This window comes from Ursus maritimus, unplaced genomic scaffold (assembly GCF_017311325.1).
Source record: "Ursus maritimus isolate PB19 unplaced genomic scaffold, ASM1731132v1 scaffold_7, whole genome shotgun sequence".
NCBI classification, from domain to species: domain Eukaryota; kingdom Metazoa; phylum Chordata; class Mammalia; order Carnivora; family Ursidae; genus Ursus; species Ursus maritimus.
In genome coordinates, this window is record NW_024426885.1 from 40,636,788 (window position 1) to 40,659,628 (window position 22,841).

The 22,841-nt window shown below is 38.9% G+C and overlaps 1 protein-coding gene and 1 non-coding gene across 3 annotated transcripts; both read left to right on the forward strand.

Moving 5' to 3' along the window:
• The first annotated feature begins 8,792 nt into the window (after positions 1 to 8,792).
• Positions 8,793 to 21,121, forward strand: LOC103667891 (protein tyrosine phosphatase non-receptor type 20). 2 transcript variants are annotated; one of them, XM_008696152.1, is made up of 4 exons: positions 8,793 to 9,134; positions 13,015 to 13,230; positions 20,124 to 20,186; positions 21,056 to 21,121. In XM_008696152.1, the coding sequence occupies exons 1-4, from the start codon at positions 8,793 to 8,795 to the stop codon at positions 21,119 to 21,121; spliced, it is 687 nt and encodes a 228-aa protein (XP_008694374.1). The 2 variants fall into 2 exon arrangements, with proteins under 2 accessions (XP_008694374.1, XP_040480676.1); XM_040624742.1 differs by lacking the exon at positions 13,015 to 13,230 and having other exon boundaries at positions 8,940 to 9,134.
• LOC121101324 lies at positions 16,000 to 16,132 on the forward strand. The gene has a single exon (XR_005833327.1). It is a non-coding gene; the product is annotated as a small nucleolar RNA SNORA42/SNORA80 family (small nucleolar RNA).
• Positions 21,122 to 22,841: the final 1,720 nt, after the last annotated feature.

Genomic DNA, 22,841 nt, shown 5'->3' on the forward strand with positions numbered 1-22,841 from the left:
CACCGATTGAGCTACCTTATACCACAGTGTAATTTAATTTCAAATAAGCCTACTTAAGTGACAATCATAGAAAGTTTCTTTGATTTCTTTACCACATGCTTCTTGAATTAATAGAGAAGGTTCCTAAGCAATCAAGAAAGCCAGAGAAATAATTTAATTTTCCCTCTTTTCAAATGCTGAGAAGACTAACCGGAGAATTCACACATCTTAGGACGCTGCAAATATATGCAGTCCTCACTTTCCATGGCTCCAGTATGCACAAATTTCAGTTAGTGCGTTTAAAGAGCACCAGTCCCTCAACAACACAATTCAAATTTCAGTAATTACAGTATATTAACTGCGAGTAATTGCATGAAGTACAAACTTCACGCCTAACTCTTCAGTCTGCAAATTACTATGTAAATAACAGATGCTCATCATGATCACTGATCATGTCACTTCTCTTTTTGTTTTTTCTTTTTTTTACTCCTTTTAAAATATGTCTACAGTTGGTCACTCTGTGTCTGTTATTCAGCTCACGCACAGATAGCAAAGCATGTAGTTGTGTTGCCTCCTTATTTTTCAGTGATAAGCCCACAGCACATTTTATAAAAATGGATTATCAAAAGTTGTTTGGTCAACAAAAATGAAATTGAAGCAAAGAAAGGAAAAGTAGTAATACTGGGAGTGAAATTCTAATAGAACGTGGTTAGTTATAGAAGAAATAGCTGCCCTGGAAAAGATTATGAACAACCATAATTTGTCCTATTGGTTATTAAGATCTTATGGTGACTAACATAATATAATAAAAAAAAAGATCTTTTGTACAGCTTCAGCTTCATGGTCATATTTTTGGCCCTGTGCTACTATGCAAGGCAGTAATAGGGATTTTTAGATATAAAGACAACATTTTGTATTTCTATAGCACTTCACAGTTTGCAAAGCATTTAAAAATGCATACTTTTATATAATCTTCATAAAATATCTCTGAAGTAGACCACTGGATACCATAATAAACCTACTTCAGAGAAGAGGGAATAAGTTCTGAGGTTAAAAGGTGTTTCGAAGGCTAATAAAGGAGTGGGGACATACCACAGGTCATGTTTTCTGACTTCTGGCCTAATACTTTTTCTGTTACTCGTCTGGGTTAGGATCTACTCAGAACTAACTAATAATGAGAGTGACTTAGATTTCTGTTAGTTTCCGCTTTACGGAGCATGTTTACACATATCTCATTGAGTGCTGTCTGCAGTCATGCAAGGAAGGCAGCGTAGATGATAATATCTGAATTCAGGGATGCAAGTGATGAGGAAAGGATAATTTCAACAAACGGTTCTGAACAATTACATATTCATATATTAAAAAATGAGCTATACCTTTACCTCACAGCTTATATAAAAATTAACTCAAAATAGATCATAGGCCTAATTTGAGTTAAGGTCATAAAACTTCTGAAGAATACTTGAGAAAAATGTATAGTGTCCTTGAGTTTGGAAGAGTTTTTCTTAATAGGACACAAAAACCCCAAACTATAAAAGAAAAAAATTAGACTTCTTTGGTTAAAAAAAATGTATATTGCCCTTTAAAATACACTCTTAGGAAAATGAAAAGGCAAGCAACAGACTGGGAGAAAAATACATTCAAAACAAAGGACTTTATCTGACAAAGGACTTGTATTTAGAATAGATAAAGGATTTCTACAACTCAATATGAGGACAAATAACCTAACAATAAGTGAGCAAAAGACTTGAGTGACCTCTTCAAAGAAGATACATGGATGACAAATATGTGAAAAGATGCTCAATATCATTAATCATGAGGAAAACACAAAACTATAATAAAATACATTTCATACCTGCTACAAGGGAAGAGGGCTTAACAGTATCTTATAATATTAAGCATATATCTACCACGTGAGTTGGCATTTCCACTCCTGTGTATTTACCTCAGAGAAACTGAAGCATGTATCTGCATATAGACATGTATATGAATGTTCATATCATTTTTATTTGCAAAAACAAAAACCTGAAAACAACCCAATATCCATCAATAGGAGAGTAGATAAACAAATTTGGTACGCCCATTCAGCAGGTACCACTCAGCTCTAAAAAATAGTAAACTAATGAGATAGGCAGCAACATGGATGAATCTCAAAATAATAATGTGGAGTGAAAAAAGCCAATCAAAAGAGTATATACCATACATTATATACTGAATTGTGTTCCCTCGAAATTCATATGTTAAAGATTAACACCAATACCCAGTACCTCTGAATGTGACTGTTCTCGGCAATAGGCCTTTAAGGAGGTAATTAAAACAAAATGAGGCCCTTCAGTTGTTCCCTAATCCAATCTGACTGGTATTCTTGTAAGAAGAGGAGTTAGGACACTCAAAAGACACCAGGGATGTATGGACACAGAGGAATGTGAGGCCACATAAGGTCACGACAAAAGGCAGGCCTGTTCAAGCCAAGGGAGGGCCTTACAAGAAACCAACCCTGCTGATGCCTGGATCTTGGACTTCTAGCCTCCAGAACCATGAAGATAAATGTCTGTTGTTTAAGCTCTCCAGTCTGTGGTATTTTATTATGGCAATCTGAGCAGACGAATACACTGTATTACTCCATTTACGTAAAATTCTAGAAAATTCAAATTCATAAAGTTTATCAGAGGTTGCCTCGACAGCAGGAGTGGAGTAAGCAGGATAGATTACCAAAGAGCATGAGAACATTTTAGCAGTGATGGAGATGTTCTATTACCTCTCTTCTAGTATTGGTTTCATAGATGTGCATGTATAAAAATTACACCTCTATACACTTAAAAATGGCTTATGAGTGAGTGCCGAGGATATATCACACTTTTAATATTTTGTATAGTTTACCATTATAATATATAGATAGCTGGAAAAATACAGCTCTCTAAGGGAGAGATTTAACAAGCATCCATACTCCATACATTGGGTGAGGTCACTGTATGTTTGTTTCTTTTTTTTTTTTTTTTAAGATTTATTTATTTGAGAGAGAGAGAAAGCAGGGGGAGGGCCAGAGGCAGAGGAAGAGAGAGAACCTCCAGCAGACTCCCCACAGAGCCAGAGCCCAAGTGGGGCTCATCCCATGACCCCAAGATCCCATCACTGGGTATTCCTTTTCAAATCCTTATAAGAAGCAGGGTCTGGACTTGGGACGCCTGAGTGCCTCGGTTGGTTAAGCGTCTGCATTTGGCTCAGGTCATTTTCCCAGGGTTCTGGGATTGAGTCCCACCTTGGGACCTGCTTGTGCTCTCTCTCTCTCTCTGACAAATAAATAAAAATCTTGAAAAAAAAAAAAAGAAGTAAGGTCTGGATGACTGTGTATTCCATACCTTACAACGTTTTTGTCAAACTAACAATCGTAATGAGATTAGCTCGTTGCTTCTAATTATGCTGGGCAAAGTAGGGAAAAAAAAGAATGATCTCAGGGATTTGAATTTCTAGCCCAAGCACCACATAAATTGCCTACAAATTTTCATGTTTTCCCTGAAAGAAACCTTATCTCCTATAGCCATGGAGCTGAGACTGCTGAAATCAAACCCAGAGTCTCATCCTGTAAATGGCTGACTTACTATGCAAATCAAATTCCCCACCTTGCAAGGTATTTACTTTTAAAGGGAGGTCATTGATTGAGAAGGAACGAGATTCTGAAAATTAGAATGGAAACATATGGGAAGATCCTGGTGAAGATGGGCACATCAAACCCCTAAACGCTGAAGAGTCTTCTTTGCCAGTACTTATTGACACTGGCACTAATCTGACACTAATTCCGGGAGACCAGAAGTGTCACCCTGGCCCACCAGTAAGAGTGGTGCTTATGGAAGTCAGATAAGCAATGGAGTTTTAGCTTGGGTCCAGTTCATAGTGGGTCCAATGGATTTTGAACCACTGTGGTTATTTCTACAGTTCTGGAATACATAATTGGAATAGACTTGTTCAGCAACTGGCAGAATCCCTACACTGGTTCTCTGACCTGTGCAGTGAGGCCAGTTATGGCTCCACTTGGTAAAGGCCAAGTGGAAGCCTGTAGATCTGCTTCTATCTGGGAAAATAGTAAAGTAAAAGCAATACTACATTCCTGAGGCAGAGAGATTAGTGCCACCATCAAGAATTTAAAAGGTGCAAGGGCGGTGATTCCCATCACGTCCCCATTCATCTCACTTATTTCACCTGTGAAAAAAACAAGTGGATCTTGGAGAATGACAGATTGTTATAAACATAAACAGGTGGTGACTCCAGCTGCATCTGTTGTACCAGATGTAATTTCGTTTAGAAAATTAACACATTCCCTCGTATCTAGTGTATACCTATTGATCCGGCAGGGGCTTTTTCTCCATATCTCATAGTAAAGACCACCAGAAGCAGTTCGCTTTCAGCTGGCAAGGCCAGCAATACACCTCCACTGCCCTATCTCAGGAACAGATCCTTTCTCCAGCCCTATATGTTATAGTTCCCAGGAATCTTGATTACCTTTCCCTTACTTAAGACATCACACTGGTCCATTATATTGATGACATTTTGCTGATTGAATCTACGGAATAAGAAGTAGCAATTAACTACTCCAGACTTATCCATAAGACATTTGTGAGTCACAGTGGGGAAAAATGAGTCCAACGAAAATTCTACCTCACTGAAATTTCTAGAGGTCCAGTGGTGTAGGGAATGCCACAATAATCCCGTCTAAGGAGGATAAGATGTTGTATCTGGCCCTCCTATAGCCCAAAGAGGTACTATGCCTACTGACCTCTTTGGACTTTGGAGACAACATATTCCTCATTTTGGTGTGCTACCCAGGCTCATATTACTAAGACTAGTTTTGAGTGAGACCGAGAATAAGAGAAAGCTCTATAACAAGTCCAGGCTGCTGTGCAAGTCGCTCTGCCACTTGGACCATACGATCCAGTAGGTGCAGTGGCAGTGGCAGCGGCAGCTAGGGATACTGTTTGGAGCCTGTGACAGGCCCCTATAGGTGAATCTTAGCTCATGCCATGGGCTATTAGAACAAAGTTCTGCCAATCTCTGTGTATAACTACTCTTGTTTTAAGAACAGTTTTTGCCCTGCTATGGGCTATTAGTAGAGACTGGACACTTAACCACAGGCCATCAACCCAGAAAGTAGAGCGTGCACAGCAGCATTCCATCATCAAACGGAAGTGGTATATACAGGGGGGCTTGAAGGCACAAGTAAGTTAGATGAAGGAGACAAAATGCCCATGGTCCTCTTTCCTGCTACATTACCTTCTCTTTTCCAGCCTGCATCTGTGGCCTCATGAGGAGTTCCCTATAATTAGTTGACCAAGGAAGAGAAAACGAGGACGTGGTTTACTGAGGGTTCTGCACCATATGCAGGCACCATCTGGAAGTAGACAGCAGCAACATCACAGCCTTTTTGGAGGGGACGTCCTTGATGGACAGTGATGAAGGGAAATCTTCCTAGTTGGTAGAACTTTTAGCAGTATACTTGGCTGTCCATTTTGCTTAGAAGGAACAATGGCCAGCGGTACAAATCTGTACCAGTTCTGGATCTGTGGCCAGTGGCTTCACTGGATGGTTAGGGACTTGGAAGGAACATGATTGGAAAGTTAGTTACAAGGAGGTCTGAGGAGGAAGTGTGTGGAAAGACCTCTCTGAATGGGCAAAAAACATGAACATATTTGTGTCATATGGGAATGTTCATTGAAAGGTGACTGAAAGAGAGGATTTTAATAATCAGGTGGCTATGACCCATTCTGTGCATACCAGTCTCTTTCCTAGCCAATCCTGTCATTACCCAATGGATTCTTGAACAAAGTGGACATGCTGGTGGGAATAGAAGTTATGAATAAATAGGCTCAGCAACATGAACTTCTTGTCACCAAAGCTGACCTTGTTATAGTCACTGCTGAATGTCCAGTTTGCCCACTGCAGATCTCAATACTGAGGCCCCAACATGGCACCGCTTCCCAGGCTGTTCAGCCGATACCTGATGACAGGTTGACTACATTGAGCTACTTCTATTGTAGAGGGAACAGTGCTGTTTTTCAGTGCTTTTCTTACAGAATAGACACTATATGGATTTCCCTTCCCTGCATGCAGTACTTCTGCCAAATTTACCATCCATGAACCCACAAAATGCCTTACCTAACATCATGGTAGTCCACACAACTTTGCTTCTGTTCAAGGAGCTTACCTGAAGGCAAATGATCTGTGGCAGTGGGCTCATGCTCATGGAGTTCACTGGTCTTAACATAGTCCTCATCCTTTTGAAGCAGCTGGCTTGATAGAGCAGTGAAATAGCTTTTTGAAGACTCGGTTGCAGTGCCAGCTAGGTGGTCGTACCTCAAGGGGCTGGGGCAATGTTCTCTTGGAGGTTGTATATGCTCCAGATTAGCATCCAGTATACATTGCTATTTCTTTTTTTTTTTTTTTAAGATTTTATTTATTTATTCGACAGAGATAGAGATAGCCAGCAAGAGAGGGAACACAAGCAGGGGGAGTGGGAGAGGAAGAAGCAGGCTCATAGTGGAGGAGCCTGATGTGGGGCTCGATCCCATAACGCCGGGATCACGCCCTGAGCCGAAGGCAGACGCTTAACCGCTGTGCCACGCAGGCGCCCCTACATTGCTATTTCTGCCATAGCCAGGATTCAGGAATCGAGGACTGGAAATGGAAGTAGTACAACGCACTGAGACCTCTAGTGATCCAGTAGCAAAGTTTTGCTTCCTGTGCTCTCCTTCCTTATGCTCTGCTAGTCTTGAGGTCTTAGTGGCTGTCTTCAGTAATTTTGTCTTTCTTTGATGTGGTCTTTCCATCTGCAAACTTGAGTCTTCCTTGAGGGGCAGCAGATCATGGACCTATTTGTGGACAGTGGAGTTTAGAAGAATTGCTGCATAATACGGAACAAATTACTTAGCCTCTTTGAGTAAAGGCTTCTCGTCTGAAAAGAATGGATAATGTACTTCATTCAAAGGATTGTTTTGATGTTCAGATGAGGTGATGTATGCAGAGTACATACATGTTGCCTGGACCTGGTGTGGATGTTTGCACTAAATTCTACAATTGTCTCTTCTCTTGGGGGAACATTTCTCCTGTGATCACTTGAGTTATTTCTTTCCTGCTGTGTATTCCATAATTTGCTTCTGAAATTCCCTTTATGTATTTTTTACATGCTCTGTACCCTTTAACATTTTAATACTATATCATGTTTTTCATCTTTTTTCCTGAGCTCTGGGAAAATTCCTTAAGCCAGTTTTCTAAATCACTGATGTTTGTTTTTCCGTTCACTTCTCACTTCAGAGGTTGTAATTGACTAATTGTGGTTTTTATTTGAAAGCAAGCTTTTATTATTGTAGATTATTTAATTTTCACACATTTAATCTCCCTTTTAAAAATAAAAAAATGCTTTTCTACTATAAAGTAGTATATGTTCACTATAAAAATTTAGATAATAAAATAGCCACTACTAACATTTTGGTGAATACTTGCCAAGTTTATTATTATTATTTATATGATATATTTGTATATATGCATATATATATATATATATATATATATATATGTACATACATGATGAAAGATCTCACTATAATGCTTTTGTTACCTCCTTTGTAATTTGATAATATAACATGTCCGTTACCATAGATGTATGTTGTTCTTTTAAATAATAATCTTCTTTCTGGTTTCATTTTAATTAAAAATAGGAGTTTTTAAAGTATTCTTCCCTCTTATAGAAAGGAAAACATTTGCTATGATTTTTTTTAATTGTCTCCTTTTGTGATGAACTGGCTATCTTTATGTATCTAGTGATTGTTTTTCCAATTTATTTGTATTTGTAAGGGGAAGTTTATGTTTGCTGTGTTGGAATCTGAGAAGGGTTCTGTCAGAAACTGTGTAAGGCCCTGTTGAGTTATCTTGGTCATACCCTATTGGTCAGATAAGTAGTCTACAGGACTCTTGAGTAGGAGGGAGGGGCTATTGGTGGGACCAGTGCATGGCAGGGAGGGTCCATCGTCTGCTGAGGGCATTTATTGTTATCCATGTGGGAGCAGTGGTCAAGCCAGAGGTCCAGCTGTTTATGTAAAATGAAGAAAGAGCTCCGGGGCCAGTGAAATTTATGAGTAGGCCAAGTTGGGCTTCCTCTTTCATATTTGTTGCAGGAGTCCATGTTAGGTGAGTTCCATGTTACTTGGATCGAATCCCTTCATAGCATCATTTTGCCACAATATCTTTGCTTTAATTAGCATGCTGCTTCACCCAGTGAACGCTGAGGGTGGACATAGAAGTCGGCTGCCATGTATTTGGGGCATTGGTAGAATTCCATTAATCCTTGGGTTTGTAACTGATCAACTAACACAGTCAATTTTTTTTTTATTCTGGCCCTTACTGCTCTGGACTTGCAGGTTCTCTGGATTTGTAGGAGAATGGCATTCACTTACTCCCTCAGAGGGCTTCTCCTTTGCTGTGTTCAGTTGCAGACTAGTAGGTAACTCCTTTGGCCTCATCCTACCTGTGCCATATCTAACAGAAATCTCCCAAAGTGTCTGGACACTGATGGCATCCTTCTCTGTTTAGTAGAAACAGATGAAAACAAAAAACACTCCTCATTGTGTATTTTATAGGTCATGCCAATAGGTTTGGGGGAGGGAAGAATTTAAATTCATGGACTCATATAACTCCTCCTGTGCCATCTTCTCTCGTGGTCAAAGAGAGAAATGGATTTACCAGTTTATCAGTGTGAAATACATTCATGAATCCAGGGTGTATTGTATCTCCTACTTTTCCTTTATCTACCAGATATTTCTGTTTTTATGATAGATGATTCAACACGTGTTCCTCTTGGAGAAAACAAAGACTACATCAATGCTAGCTATATTAGAATAGTCAATTCTGGAGAAGAGTATTTTTATATTGCTTCTCAAGGACCACTGCCAGGTACCATAGATGACTTTTGGCAAATGGTTTTAGAGAATAACTCTAATGTTATTGTCATGATAACCAGAGAGATAGAAAGTGGAATTATCAAATGCCACCATTACTGGCCCATTTCTGTGAAGAAGCCTTTGGAATTGAAAAACTGTCGTATCTTCCTGGAGAACTTGCAGATACTTCAATATTTCATCATCCGAATATTTCAAGTTGTGAAGAAGTCTGTAAGTTTTAAAAAATCAGTATGAGATATATATTTGATTAGATAAGCCACATGTCAGGATGAGAAGTTAGGATTAAGATATGTTATAGACTTGGGATACTTTTTTGAGTAACTTATTTTTAATTCTCCCTAGTACCAGTTTTTAATTCTCCCTCGTACCAGAAACTAAGACACCACCGTGTCTGCTTCTGCTTAACCAAACTCTGACTGGAGAGATGAAAAACCTAAACAGGGGAGGTGGGGCAGGGAGCAAGAGTATAATCCTGGGATGCCGTTTGGCTGCTTCTGCTGAGTGTGACAGAGATGTATTGAGTCTCTAAGGTATATTACTAACCACTGTGCCAGATACTATCACCACTTTACCGAGTACTGGAGATTTGGGTATGCTTACTGATACTTCCAGTTACTGTGCTTCATGGTAGTGTGGGATGCTTTGAGGGCCTGGAAGGGAAGTACGTAGCTTCACGTAGGGTTTGGGGGAAGATTTGCTGGAGGAGGGAACACCTGGATTGAGAACTACCCAAATGAGAAAGATGGAAAGAAAAGGTAGGTAATCAAGATCTAAAATAGCATGGGGTATGTATAAAGAATTGTTGGTAGTTAAGTGTTTCCGGAATGTAAAAGTTTAATGCCAGGGAATAGTGAGAGGTGAGATGAGGCTGTAGAAAGTAAGCAGCGACTAGTCATAACATGAAATATGTTATTATAACATCCAAATATCTTGGATGATGGCTAAGGAGCACAAACTTCATTATGAAGATAATTGGGAGACATTGAAGAATTTCAGTAAGCAGGTGCCATGATCAACCAGGGCAGTTGGCATTGAGAAGAAAAGCAGAGACTTTGGTGTTTTTTCATATAAAATTGGCAGACTTATATGTAACTTATGGCTTGTGACTTTTTTTAATGACTTGTGACTTACAAGTGATCAGAAGGAGTGGTCAAAATTAAGCTATCCAATACAATAGCTACATGTGGCTATTTAAGCTTAAATTTAAATTATTTAAACTTTATGAAACAACAAATTCAGTGTCTCACTTGCAGTAGCAACATTTCTAGTATTTAGTTAGATGTCACTAGTGGCTATCATATTGGGCAGCACAGATGTAGAACGTTTGCATCATTGTAGAAAGTTCTTTTGGGAAGTGTTGATCTAGAATAACTCATAGATTTCTTGCTTTAATAGATTCAAAAAAAATAGGAAAGGAATGGTTTATAGGAGAAAGTGATGAGTTACATTGCTCTAAGTGGATTTGATTAGCAAGTAGGCATTACATGTATTCAACAGGAATGAAGGGGATGGGAGTTAAACAGGAAGCCTGACAAGAGTGATGAGTCATCACCAAAGAAGTTGATTGGAGTCCAAACAATAACTAGGAAAAGGGCTGCTGGAAGTGCTGAAGTTGGAACCCATAAATTTTCAATAGCAATAAAATATGTACCTACACGATTATTTTTTTTCCAGCAGCCTGACTGTGGGATTCCTGAACACAGGTTATGGGATTGACCCTGTGTGGGATGTTGTCCCCTATGTGTGGTAAAATTCAAAGGATGAAAGGCGTTAACAGTTTGGTAAGAAAATGATTCAGATAATCAGCCATGAAGTCTAAATTTAGAGGGACAAATGGAACCAGGAGGCGGTCAAGTAGGAGTAAGTGGAGGGCATAATCAGACAGAGGAGCTCCATTTGGTCACATTGTTGTTGGAGTAGAAGTAAGGCACAAATGAGGTGGTAGCATATGAGCTTCTGGTCACAACGTGATGTTGGAGTTTAAGAATTGGAAGATTTTTGATACTGGACATTATAGGTAATGATAAGTTCAAGGAGTGACCATCACTGGGAGGACTAGAAGGAACGAGTAGTCTCCTCTGCAAGAGAGAAATACAAATGCTGTGAGGCTAGAGTGTCCGTTGGGCTGTTGAGATGCCAGGTTTGCCCTGGATGATGTCAGAGTCTGTGGGAGAGGGAAGGTCAAGGTCTTCAGTGAATGTGGCAGATTAACTGGAGGCTAAAGCCACTGGGTAATAACAATGAGAGGATGAAGGTATGAAGCTACAAGATATGAAACTCAAAAGGGAGGAGGTTTTTTACACAAGAAGAAATGGATTGGAAACAGGAGTGGGCAGCAAGGAGTACGCAACCTAATTTCTATGCCCTGTGGAACCTGGAGAACGGGAGAGTAGGTGGCCACCATTGGGGTGGGGGATTGCTTCAGAGAGTGCAGTGCTATGGGAGGCAAGGAAGGAAATGGAAGAAGCTTTTAGGGAAATGATAGGGGTTTCAAAGAGTTTACTATGGGATGGGGCACCTGCGTGCAAAGGGAGAAGTTGATGAGATAAAGGAGTAGGGTGGGAGGGAAAGATAGAATTGAAAAGTATGAGGAGGATCAGCCCATAGGTGGTGACCAGGGAGGCCAAGAACGATGACCGACACTTGCTGGCTGTGTGCTAGGCCTTGTGCTTGGTTGTGCATCTGGGGACTCGCCTCAGCCCTCACTCCCCTAATAACTTGTTGATTCCCTCCTATATTAACCAGGTGTTGTGGCAGGTGCTAGAGATACAGTCTCAGCTCTTGAGGGTCTAGAGGGAAAGGAAGTTGTAACTGACTTGTGAGGCATATGTTATGGCAGAAGAAAGACAGCCTGCTTGGAGAGTATAGGCAGGTGGGAGGTACAGAGGAATGATCTGTTTGCAAGGACTCAAATGCTGTGGAGCCTTGGCAAGGGGTTGGTGGCCTTTGGGCTGAGGCCCACAAGCTTTAGAACCATGGGGTTCATGTTTGAAGAATCTGCATCAGGATTCCTGTCTGAGTAGTATTAGGTCAGGAAAGTGGTGAGGTCCACCTTTGTGCAGATTCTTAGTGGTCACCAGTAGCAGGAGAGATTGAAGCCCCGAAATATGTGGTAGGGTTAGAGCGTCCTCAACTTTGTGCCTTCACAAGCTTTGCAAGGGTTGTTGGCATCATTCAATCTCATGTACCAGTGATTCAAACAGAATTTTCTATTCAGAACTTGGGAAAACTTATTTCTGTTTGAAACTTAGGAAAAATGGGTGCATTAGGGGGGGAGGAGTAAGAAGCCCATCCTGAGTTTTCCCACAAGGGATCCCAGTGAAGTAAAATGAGGGCTCCACACTGGGAAACGCTCCCGCTTTGGAAGGGACGATGGGTAAACTCAAAGTGCTTTATCTGTCAACTCTGAGGAAGGGTTCATGACTGTATTTCCAGGGGGCTCAGCACAGGAGTGGGGGCACAGTCCACTCACTTGGTCATCACTACCCTGTCCTCATCACCAGAAGAGGTAGGGGCCCTGCTGGTCGAGCAACTTGGCAGCACCTACCTGTTTTAATTAAATTTTGTATCATAATATTTAAACTAAGATAGAATGCTTTTCTTAACGTGTTAGGCCATCTTTCACTCTGAGATTTTTGGGTTCTTAGTTTTTCTGCAGTACCATGGTCCAGAAGAAAGATGGTAGATTTGAATTCAGGAGGCCTACATTATAGTCCCAGCTCTAAACATGTGAGCCTTTGAACCTAGCGTGCATCTCCCAGTCACCCTAATCCTTACTTTTTCATCTGTAGGATGGGGATAAAACAGTACCTACCTCCCACAGTTGACACGAGGATTAAATGAAAGAATGCATGTGAAGTCTCTAGCATAGTACCTGCTACTTTGCGAGTGCTGAAATCATACTTCCTTTCGTATTGTGATTTTCATTATTGTATGACCATGGAGCCATTGTTATTATTATTATTATTAGTAGTAGTAGTAGTATATTAGAATTTGAATTGAGGTCTTTAATATAAGAAGTTCTCGTCCCCTCCTTCCTCCTCCCTCCCCCTCTTTCTCCCCTTCTCTCCCTCCCCTTCTCTCTCCACAGACAGGAAGTAGTCACATTGTAAAACACTTGCAGTTCACCAGCTGGCCAGACCATGGCACTCCTGCCTCGGTAGATGGCTTCATAAAGTACGTGCGTTATGTGAGGAAGAGCCATCTTACAGGACCTATCCTTGTTCACTGCAGTGCTGGCGTGGGCCGGACGGGGGTGTTCCTATGTGTGGATGTTGTGTTCTGTGCCATTGAAAAGAACTTTCCAGTAAGTGTGTGAATTCAACAGATAACTGATGCTGTTAGTAAACACTACTTGTAACAGCCTTCTAGTACCTGGAGACTGAGATTTGGCCTCCAGGAGAACTCAGTAAAGAGAAAGCCTGTGAACTTTGGGGACCTGCTTCTAAATTCAGTGCTGTAGGTTCCTGGAGGTGGCCGTGATGATTACAGGACAGAATGCACACGAAGGACGTGGCACAGTGTTGGGAACACAGTAGATGCACAGTGGATGCAACTTCATGTCCCTTTCCTCCCCTCCACCCACACATATAGGTTTTTAAATCTTATTAAAGTGTGTTGATGAAGGATGGCTATTTTTAATGAACAGAAATGCATGCACATGAGCATGTTGGAAAAAATGTAGACTTTAGAGTTTTAATGAGAGGTCCCTAGCTTGGACCGCAAGTTTTCCTTCATACTTTAGATTTTGGTGACTTTGTGTGCATTGCTCATGGTCTCCGAAACCCAGTTTTCTCTTGTGTAAAATAAGGATAATAATATTGTTGGGTTTGAGTCTGTCATTAACAATTCTTTGCTTTCCTTCTAAATTTGGAAACAGCTGAGAGATAGACCCAAGAATTAGACACATATTAATTATACTATTACCTTTATTGTTGATTAGACTGCTTAGGGAACGTGACCTGAGATTTGTGGCCAGAAAGGCTGACTCACTGAACTGTTTTTCCTCCTGCTCTGCGGAAGTGCAAAGGGGAAGACATCTGTTTATTAGCAGGCACAAGACGGGGCTCTTACCACTATGACCACAAGGAATGCAAAAAACCACACCTCTGGCATGAGAAAGCAGGCGACCAGGCATTTGCCCGGCCAGGCAGGTTCTGCAGTTAGATTATCATCACAAATAAATCTCTGCTCTCTGGCCTTCCCTAGTTAAACCCGAACAGTGGGAGGCTCTCTCCCGTGGCAGCAGAATAGCTGTTTTGGTTCCAGAACTCACCATCCTCAGGCCATATTATATGGGAGGGTGGGAAAATGACCTCTCCCTGAAACTCCTTGGAGGACAGAGGAAATTTCTTTTTGTCAGAAACTTGAGCAGTATCTCCCAACATTTCAACTGCTTCTGAGCTGTAGCCCCTTCACTGAACTAATCACTGTGGGAGATGCTGGTCTATTTAGGCCAGTCTGGACTACTCCAGGCCATAAGGCTGAGAGTGAGAGAGGAATGGTTTTCCAAAGCAAACTCAGAGAAGGAATATAAACTGGAGAGTCCCCCCGACTCCCCCCAAAAGACCAATGTGCTGAAAAATGCTGAAAATGTAAGAAGTCTCATATTACCCATTACCATAACTAATCTTGTTTGATCCTTTTAGCAGAAATTTGTTAGTATAATTTTTTTATATATTCCCCATCCAAATTTCTTAAATAATTGATTTTTGTTTGTCCTTATTTTGTTTTCTTTGTGGAAACTGTGAAAACTGTAAGTATTATACTTCATGATCCTAAGGAGCACTGTTTTCTCCCACATTATACCTTCTTTAAACTTGGAACGTATTTTATAATGAGTCAGGTTTAATTGACGGTGTTTTTCTTAGTGGTACATAAAATAGTGATTTTGCAATTAAGGATGCTTAGATTTGAGAGAGTAATTAAAAAATAGAAAACACATCCATTATTTCCTTATTGGCTTTCCACAGAACCTTGAACTGTCAAATGTTCTTACTGATGCCCCTTTCTACTCTTTTCAGAAATTTTGTCCACCAGAGCTACTCAGTGTGGTCTTAGATCAGCCCCAATCTGTGGATGTCTGTCATCTACCATAAGAGAAGTTCCTAGAAATTGAGAGTAAGCATTTAGAAACTTCCAAAGCAGTTTGCTGTATTGCCATGACATCCAAGAGCATGACCAGTGAGTGGATTGGTCTTAGTGAGCAGGGTGTAGACCCGTTTGTGTGTTGTGGAACTCACATGGGGAGTTGTACATGCATGTGAGGCTGGACGGTGGTAACCTGCAACGTTGTAAGATTCCTTGATCAATTATAACTCTAAAGGATATGAAAAGCTGAGAATATGTAACCATTTATTTTTTAATTGTTATTTTTATAGCCATTTTCATTTTTAATCACTCCTGCTTAAAAATCCATAAAATGTTGGGAGCAAACTGGCTCTTATCTTGCAGAAACACTGAGATTGCTCTGTAGTTGAAACTTTCTTTATCAACCTTTCTCCTCTAACAGTCTTTAGTGCTCAAGAAGAGTTGTTCATTATCAGTTATCATATTACCACATAATGAAGTGAATAATCCAGAATTTAGCACATTAGCCTTTACATAATTAAAAATTCTTACTACACCACTATGCACACTATCGAGTTTACCTGGCAGGATTTTGGTTTTTTTGTTTGTTTTTGTTTTTGTTCTTTGTAGTAAGACTCTCTTGATGAAGCAGTGTGATTTATCTTCAGGCACAAATTCCTTGATCTGTGTAATACCTCAGATGGCTTTCTTGTCCTTGCGGCTCTGCTACCAAAACATAATCCTACACAAAGCTCAAGCCCCAAATTACATTTGGTGACAATGTAATACTTTGCATTTCTGCACAGTTGAGAGCTAGTTGTTTGTCAGTAATCAAACAGAAAAAAGGAAGAATTCCTCCTTCTTGGCACATCATGTTCAAATAACACACATGCTGAAAGAGTCACTGTTAATCAATATCTCCGTATTCATTCAGTTGCAGTGGTGAATGCGTTGATTCATAAGATGGTACCACTTCATATCATTGACCAGTCCCTGAATTTGTCAAGTTGTCGTGTCTTTAGAGAATGGTACTTTCTGTGGGCTTCTCCTAGTGTACCTGCCAGAGGAGCGTGCAGCCCTGAACCATTGCCCAGCCTCCTCACAGGTGGGCTGTGAGCACTGAAGGGGGCTGTACAGTGTGGGGGTGGGGGGGGAGAAAAGAAAAGAAAATGGTACTTTAACTGTCCTTTTTGCCACATATTTACCCAAAATTTCCAAAACATCTTCAGTAGTCTTTCAACATTGTCCTGGTAATTGTATATGGGTTTTTAGTCTTAGCAATTCCAAGTGCTATTTTCTAAGTCTGCAGAACATTAATGTTACATGTGAAAAATAATGAACATCAGCTTCTGTTTTTTAAATTTAATTTTCTTTTAAATAATTCTTTTGTCTTCGTACTTTTTTTTTTTTTTGGTAAATGACAAGTAAATTTTAATAGTTCCTTTGCTTTGTTAGCCTGTATATCTTTGCAATTAAAACAGGTATGTTTTTAGCAATTCACAATCAATAATGGCTATAAGATTAAATACATAAGGAATCATAGTTCCAAGTAAAATGAACATGAACTCTTTTTGCCTTCATTTCTTTGAAGTTACTTCCATTATCATCATTTGGTTAACCACTATAGCTACATTCAGAAAGCTCTGTTTTTCTCCACAAGACAGTCCAGTGAAACTTGTTTTGCCATCATTAAATTAAGATATAAAATGAATAAATTCATTTCCATAAATTGCCTAATCTTAAATTATAAATTAAAAAAACAGGCTCTCAAAGAAGTAACCATTTTTAAATTCGGTGAGATTTCATTTCATTAATATTTCCTCTTATGGATCATGCTTTTGGTTTAAAGTTAAAGAACTCCTCACCTAGCCTAGGTCCCAAATAATTTTTGCTATATTGTTTTCTAAACGTTCTGTGTTTTATGTTTTACATTTAAGTCCATAATCCATTTTGAGTTAATTTTTGTATAAGGTATGAGGTTTAAATCGTGGTTTACTTTTCCTTTATTTTTATTTTTTGCCTATAGATGTCTAATTTTCTAGCACCATTTGTTGAAAAAGCTATTCTTCCTCCACCAAATTGCTTTGCACCTTCATCAAAAATCAGTGGGCATGTTTGTTTGGGCCATTTTCTGGTTCTGTATTCTGTTCCATTGATCTGTGTGTCTGTCCTTCTGCCAATACCACTCTATAGATACCTGTATCTATATAGTAAGTCTTAACATCAGGAAGAGTGATTCCTTTATTCTTTTTCAAAATTGCTTTAACTCTTATAGAGTCTGTGCTTTCCCACATAAATTTTAGAATTAGCTTGTCTATGTCTACATTTCTTTAAATGTTTAGATCAATTTGGGGAGAACATCATGATATCTTTGCTATGTTGAATCCTCCAATCCATGAACGTAGTATGTCTTTCCATTTATTTAGGTCTTCTTTAATTTCTTTCATCAGCAGTTTGTCATTTTCAGCATACAGATCCTCTATGTATTTTTTTAGATTTATCCTATTTCATTTTCTTTGGAGCAATTGTGAATGGTATTGTGTTTTTACTATCAGCTTCCACATGTTCGTTGTTAGTATGTAGAAGTTTTTGTGTGTTGATGTTATATGCTGTGAATTTATTGACCTCACTAGTTCTAAGAGGGTTCTTTTGGGGGGGGGGTTCTATTTTGTTCTGTTTTTAGATTCCTTGGGATTTTCTATGTAGACAGTCATTCTAGTTACAAATAGGGACAGATTTATCTCTTCCTTTCCAACCCATATGCCTCTTATTTCTTTTTCTGGCCTTATTAAGCTACCTAGAACTTTAAGTATTGGGTTGAATACATGTGGTGAGAGGAACATTCTTGCCATTACTAATATTAGGGGGAAAGCAAATTAAAATAATTTGTTTTGTAAAAGACCCTATGAAGACAAGCTACAGACTTGGAGAAACTGCAAATCACATATCCAACAAAGGTCTTACATTTAGAATATAGAAAGCATCCTCAAAACTCAGTAGTGAAGAACAAAAAACAAAAAAGCAGCCCAGTTAGAAAATAGGCAAAAGATATGAACAGGCATTTCACCAAAGAGGATAAAAAGATGACAAATTACCACATGAAAAGATATTCAGCCTCATTAGCTTTTAGGGAAATGAAATTAAAACTATGATGAAATATCACTAGATATCTATCAGAAAGACTAATATAAAAAATAGTGACACCACCAAGTGCTGATTAAGAGTTGAAGAAACTAGATTAATCATTTGTTGCTTGTGGAAATGTAAAATGGTATACCCATACTAGAAAAATAGTTTTACAATTTCTTTTCTCTTTTCTTTTCTTTTCTTTTCTTTTCTTTAGAGAGAGAACACAAGTGCAGGGTGGGGGGAGGGGCAGAGGGAGAGAAAGAATCTTAAGCAGGCTCCACACTCAGTGCAGTCCCCAACACAGACCTTGATTTCATGACCCTGAGATCATGACCTGAGCCAAAATCAAGAGTCACATGCTTGACCAACTGAGCCACCCAGGTGCCCCTACAATTTCTTTAAAACAAAGAAAAACAAAACCAAGCTAAATTTACAATATAACTCCAGCAGTAGCACTCTTGAGTGTTTGTCCCAGAGAAATGAAAACTTACATTCACACAATAGCCTGTATATAAATGTTCATAGTAGATCTATTCATAATAGCCAAAAAACTGGAATCAACCTAGATGTCCTTCCACAAGCTGATGATTCAGCTAACTAGTATATGTCCATATCATGCAATACTATTAAGCAATAAAAAGGAGTGAACTATTGATATATACAACAGTTTGTATAGATCTTAAAGCAATTATGCTGAATGAAAAAAAAAAGTCCGTCTCAAAAGGTTAGATATTATGTGATTCCATTCATATAATCTTGAGGTAACAAAACAGTCGATATGGAGAACAGATTACTGGTTGCCAAAGATGAGGAACTGGGTTGGATGAATAGTTCCGATGGATAACATGAGAAAGTCTTGTGGTGGAACAGTTATGTATCTTGATTGTGCTTGCAGTTACCTAAGTCTTCACATGTGATAATATTGCACAGAACTACACAAACACATACACACAAACTCACAAATGATTGCCTGAAAAACTGGCAAAATCTGAATAGGCTCCATGGATCATACCAATATCAATTTCCGGGTTTTGATATTATACTTTAGTTATATAGAATGACATAATTGGGAGAGAGTGGGTGGAGAGTTCATAGGATCCCCATGTACATTTATTTTTGCAACTTACTGTATATCTATATTCCAGTAAAAAAATTTTTAATGGCTCAATTAAAATTTTATATTATTATAAGAATGAAAAGTTATAAATATAAAGGAATGGTTACATTTTCTCTGATTTTCATATATTTTGGGGTTATAGTTAACAAGCCTTATAATTTCATGTATCGTTGTGGTCTTGCTGAACATGACTGGTCCTCAGCTTGCACCACTTGTGACTCTGCAGGCAAGTTCAGCAGCACCTGAGCTGGTCTATATCCTGTCCCACTGGTGATGCTCCTAGATGCTGCATCACTGTCAGGTTGCCAGAAGAGTTGCTAAACACTGGACTACCAGTTTTTGGACCCATCTTATTGTGGAATAGCAACAGCCCCTTGCAGACCTTCATGAGCCCAGCAACCACACTGGGTAGGCTGGTCTCCATGCACAGGTGCAGACTCTGGTATTAGGCCAACTGTTGCTCAGGGTCTCCATTTGAGTTGAGAGGGCTCTTTAGATGAGAAACAGCTGTGTTACCATGTGGCCAGAAAAAGTATTCCATGCTTCAGACTTTTCCAGAATTATAGTGCTGCTTTAAGTTTTCCCTTTGGAATCAAAAAACTAGACACAGGGGCAAATTTGTTGTTATTTCTTTTGGAGAGCATTTCTTATTATAAATGATTACTTCCTGCTTTTTCCTGGAAACCTTTTTAAACTAAAGTCTTCCTTATCCATTAGACTAGGTTAAAAATAGTACCTTTTCTTATAGCTGAAAATGAGACCTTTCTGGTTAAATGTTGACATCTCTTTCACTGGAAAGACTTATGGAGCACTCATTTGGCAGTCTGTGGGCTTGTGTTTTCCCCCTCTGTGAATAATACAAAATCACTGTCATCCTGTTGCAGTTCAACATCAAGAATATAGTGACCCAGATGAGAGAACAGCGTTATGGCATGATTCAAACGAAGGTAAGCTCTCACTACATAAATTCTAATAAAAAGAATAGTGAATATAAAGACTAACATGTATAGCATGTTACAATTTGTAAATCTCTTTTACCTACATGATGTCATTGAATTCTCACTGTTTAGGGTAGACATTAATTTTCCTCTGATATTACTGATGAAGTACTTCACGTTCAGAATAATCAAGTCTGTCCTGTGAGGTCATTCATCTAGCATGTGGAGGAGCCAGGTGGGAAACTGAAGTCTCCCCATGCCCAAACACATGCCTTGTCCATCCATGATGCCATGTTATTTAACATATATAAAGTTATTCGTAGGTTTCTGGATAGCAGTTTTGGGATATTTACTTGCCACTAAATTATCGAAGTCATTGGCATGTCATGAAAAGATGACATTGGTGTTACAGATTAGTTATTAATCATTGGGAGGAGGAATCAAGAGAGTATGGATAATGAAAACAAACAGGAACTCCTAAAACCTTAGGTTGATTTGTTTTTAGGCCAATGTTGAATGATAAGAAGCATTTTATATGAACTTGGGTTGCCTGAGAGACCTGAGGCTACATCTAAAAAAAAAAAAAAATTTTTTTTTAAACGTGATGTATCCAGGGAGATACAAGGAGATCGAGATGGTCAGTTTCCCCTCTGTTCAGTTAAGCCTCGAGTTAGCTAATTCTAGACGAAGCACTATATTATGATAATTTTTCTTCCTGGTATTTAAAAAAATATATTTTCCTAAAGAAGTTCCTTGTTAAACATTTGCTCTTTTTAGGAACTTTCGTTTATGGTTGAAAATTACAGCTATGTTTTCTGAAAGTGGATATTGGTATTCAACTACTTAACATTCTGTTGTTTTCATATATATGTATATAGGAGCAGTATTTCTTTTGTTATAAAGTTGTGCTTCAAGTTCTTGAGAAGCTTCTGACTTTAGATTAAGAAAGACATCTGTCGCCTCACATTTGAAATCACCAAGCGGCTTGGAGTCCCCTCATACAGGACGCGGCCCGGCTGTACTGAAGGGCTCTGCTTGCGTGCACGGTGTGCTCCTTGGGGTATCATTGACTTTCTTTCTGACGACTCCCTGAAGGCGGCATCATTTGGTTTGGGGTGAACAGTGTTTATCCATTAATCTTACTTAGATAATATCAAAATACACTCCCACATTTTCCAGCGAAACCAAAGTTGCATAAAACAACCGCAGCCTGTTCGTTGACGGGATTACAGAGCCCAACGAAGGACTAAAACTATATTCACTAAGATTTCATTTGGACAGGGAGCCGAAGATTTCCAGCACGTTGTAAAGCCCTGACCTTATTCTGGAGAACGTAGGGCCAGTAAATGCAAGATCACATCATGAGCTCTTACAGGCCTTTTCAAGATAGATACTTACCCGTGTTTTTTAGCTAGAGTCTGTACTTTTAGCTGGTATTTGAATAACTCGGTTCACTAATTAGGGTGAATTAACTTTCCACACAAATTGGGTTCCATTTTCCTATAGTTCCACACTCTCGGGGCCCAGGGACCTCAGAGGACAAGCGGCCTTTCTAGAGCAGCTGCACAAGGACCTGTTGGTCTGGGAAGTATTTCATGGGCGGGCAGAGTCCCTCCGCTCCGTCACATGAGCACACTGGTGAGCGGTCCAGAACTAAAATAGATGTTTATATAGAAAGTCCAAGAAGAGATTTTTGCCTGGCTTGAGTTCTTTCCTATCCCACCCTAACACTTAACATATTACTCAGTCTGCTTTGTTAAAAGCACATATTACATTTTACTTGCCTCTTACTCTTTGCCTTTTAACTAACCAATAAACTTTGATATAAGCATTATTACATAATTCTGTGTATCTCTTACGCCAGATATATTTCTCAAACTAAGATCTGTGATAGTTATTTTTTTCTTCAGAGTTCCATTAAATCATTTCTTTCCATTACTGCCCCACCTCTGCTGTAACATTTAGAAGTTGGCTTTGGGAACTAGGTTTTGGAAAAGCAAAGTCGTAGTTATGAAAATGAAAACTTCCATATTCTATTTTTGAAAAGATGTGGCCATTATTACATCCATCTTGTTATAGGACTTTGCCTCATACAATTACAGTAATATTTTGGTCAAGGAATCTTAGTGACCAGTTATACCTGATTATAAGCTATAAAGCAATTGCTACGTGTCTTTGTACAGTGTAATTCAGTGGAGATCAGAATATTCTATGTATTATATTGAGAAAATTTCTAATAGTAATGTAAATCTTGAATTTATAAGAGACTTATTTTATTCCCTTGGCTGAATGAATATTTGAATTTGTTGAATTAAACTTGATAGTTTTCATTTTAGAAATAATTATATCCCAGAAATGTATTTTATATTAAAACAAATTGACGATTCTACCTATTTTACATTGTTCATATAAATAAGTCTATGCTAAACATTAATTTCATTTTGATGATTGGCCTTAAATATTTGTATCCCTAATTTTATTTTCTCTCTGTTATTATAAAATAATAGATATAATGTACTACAGTATTCCTGAGAAGGTTCTATGCTGTTATTTAAATGAAAAGACTTACTATGTATTGCTCGAAGTATTTTTATTATCTAGGCCTTGAAATGTTCTTGTAAAGAAAAATTCCACAATTTTGATGGTAAACATGTTTCTTCTTTA

Bases quoted from the DNA above. Each gene is read 5' to 3' on its own strand.
- LOC103667891 (XM_008696152.1), top strand. From the start codon at position 8,793: ATGATAGATGATTCAACACGTGTTCCTCTTGGAGAAAACAAAGACTAC. The intron at 9,135-13,014 runs GTAAGTTTTAAA...CTCTCTCCACAG, and splicing joins TTCAAGTTGTGAAGAAGTCT to ACAGGAAGTAGTCACATTGT. The intron at 20,187-21,055 runs GTAAGCTCTCAC...ATATGTATATAG, and splicing joins ATGGCATGATTCAAACGAAG to GAGCAGTATTTCTTTTGTTA.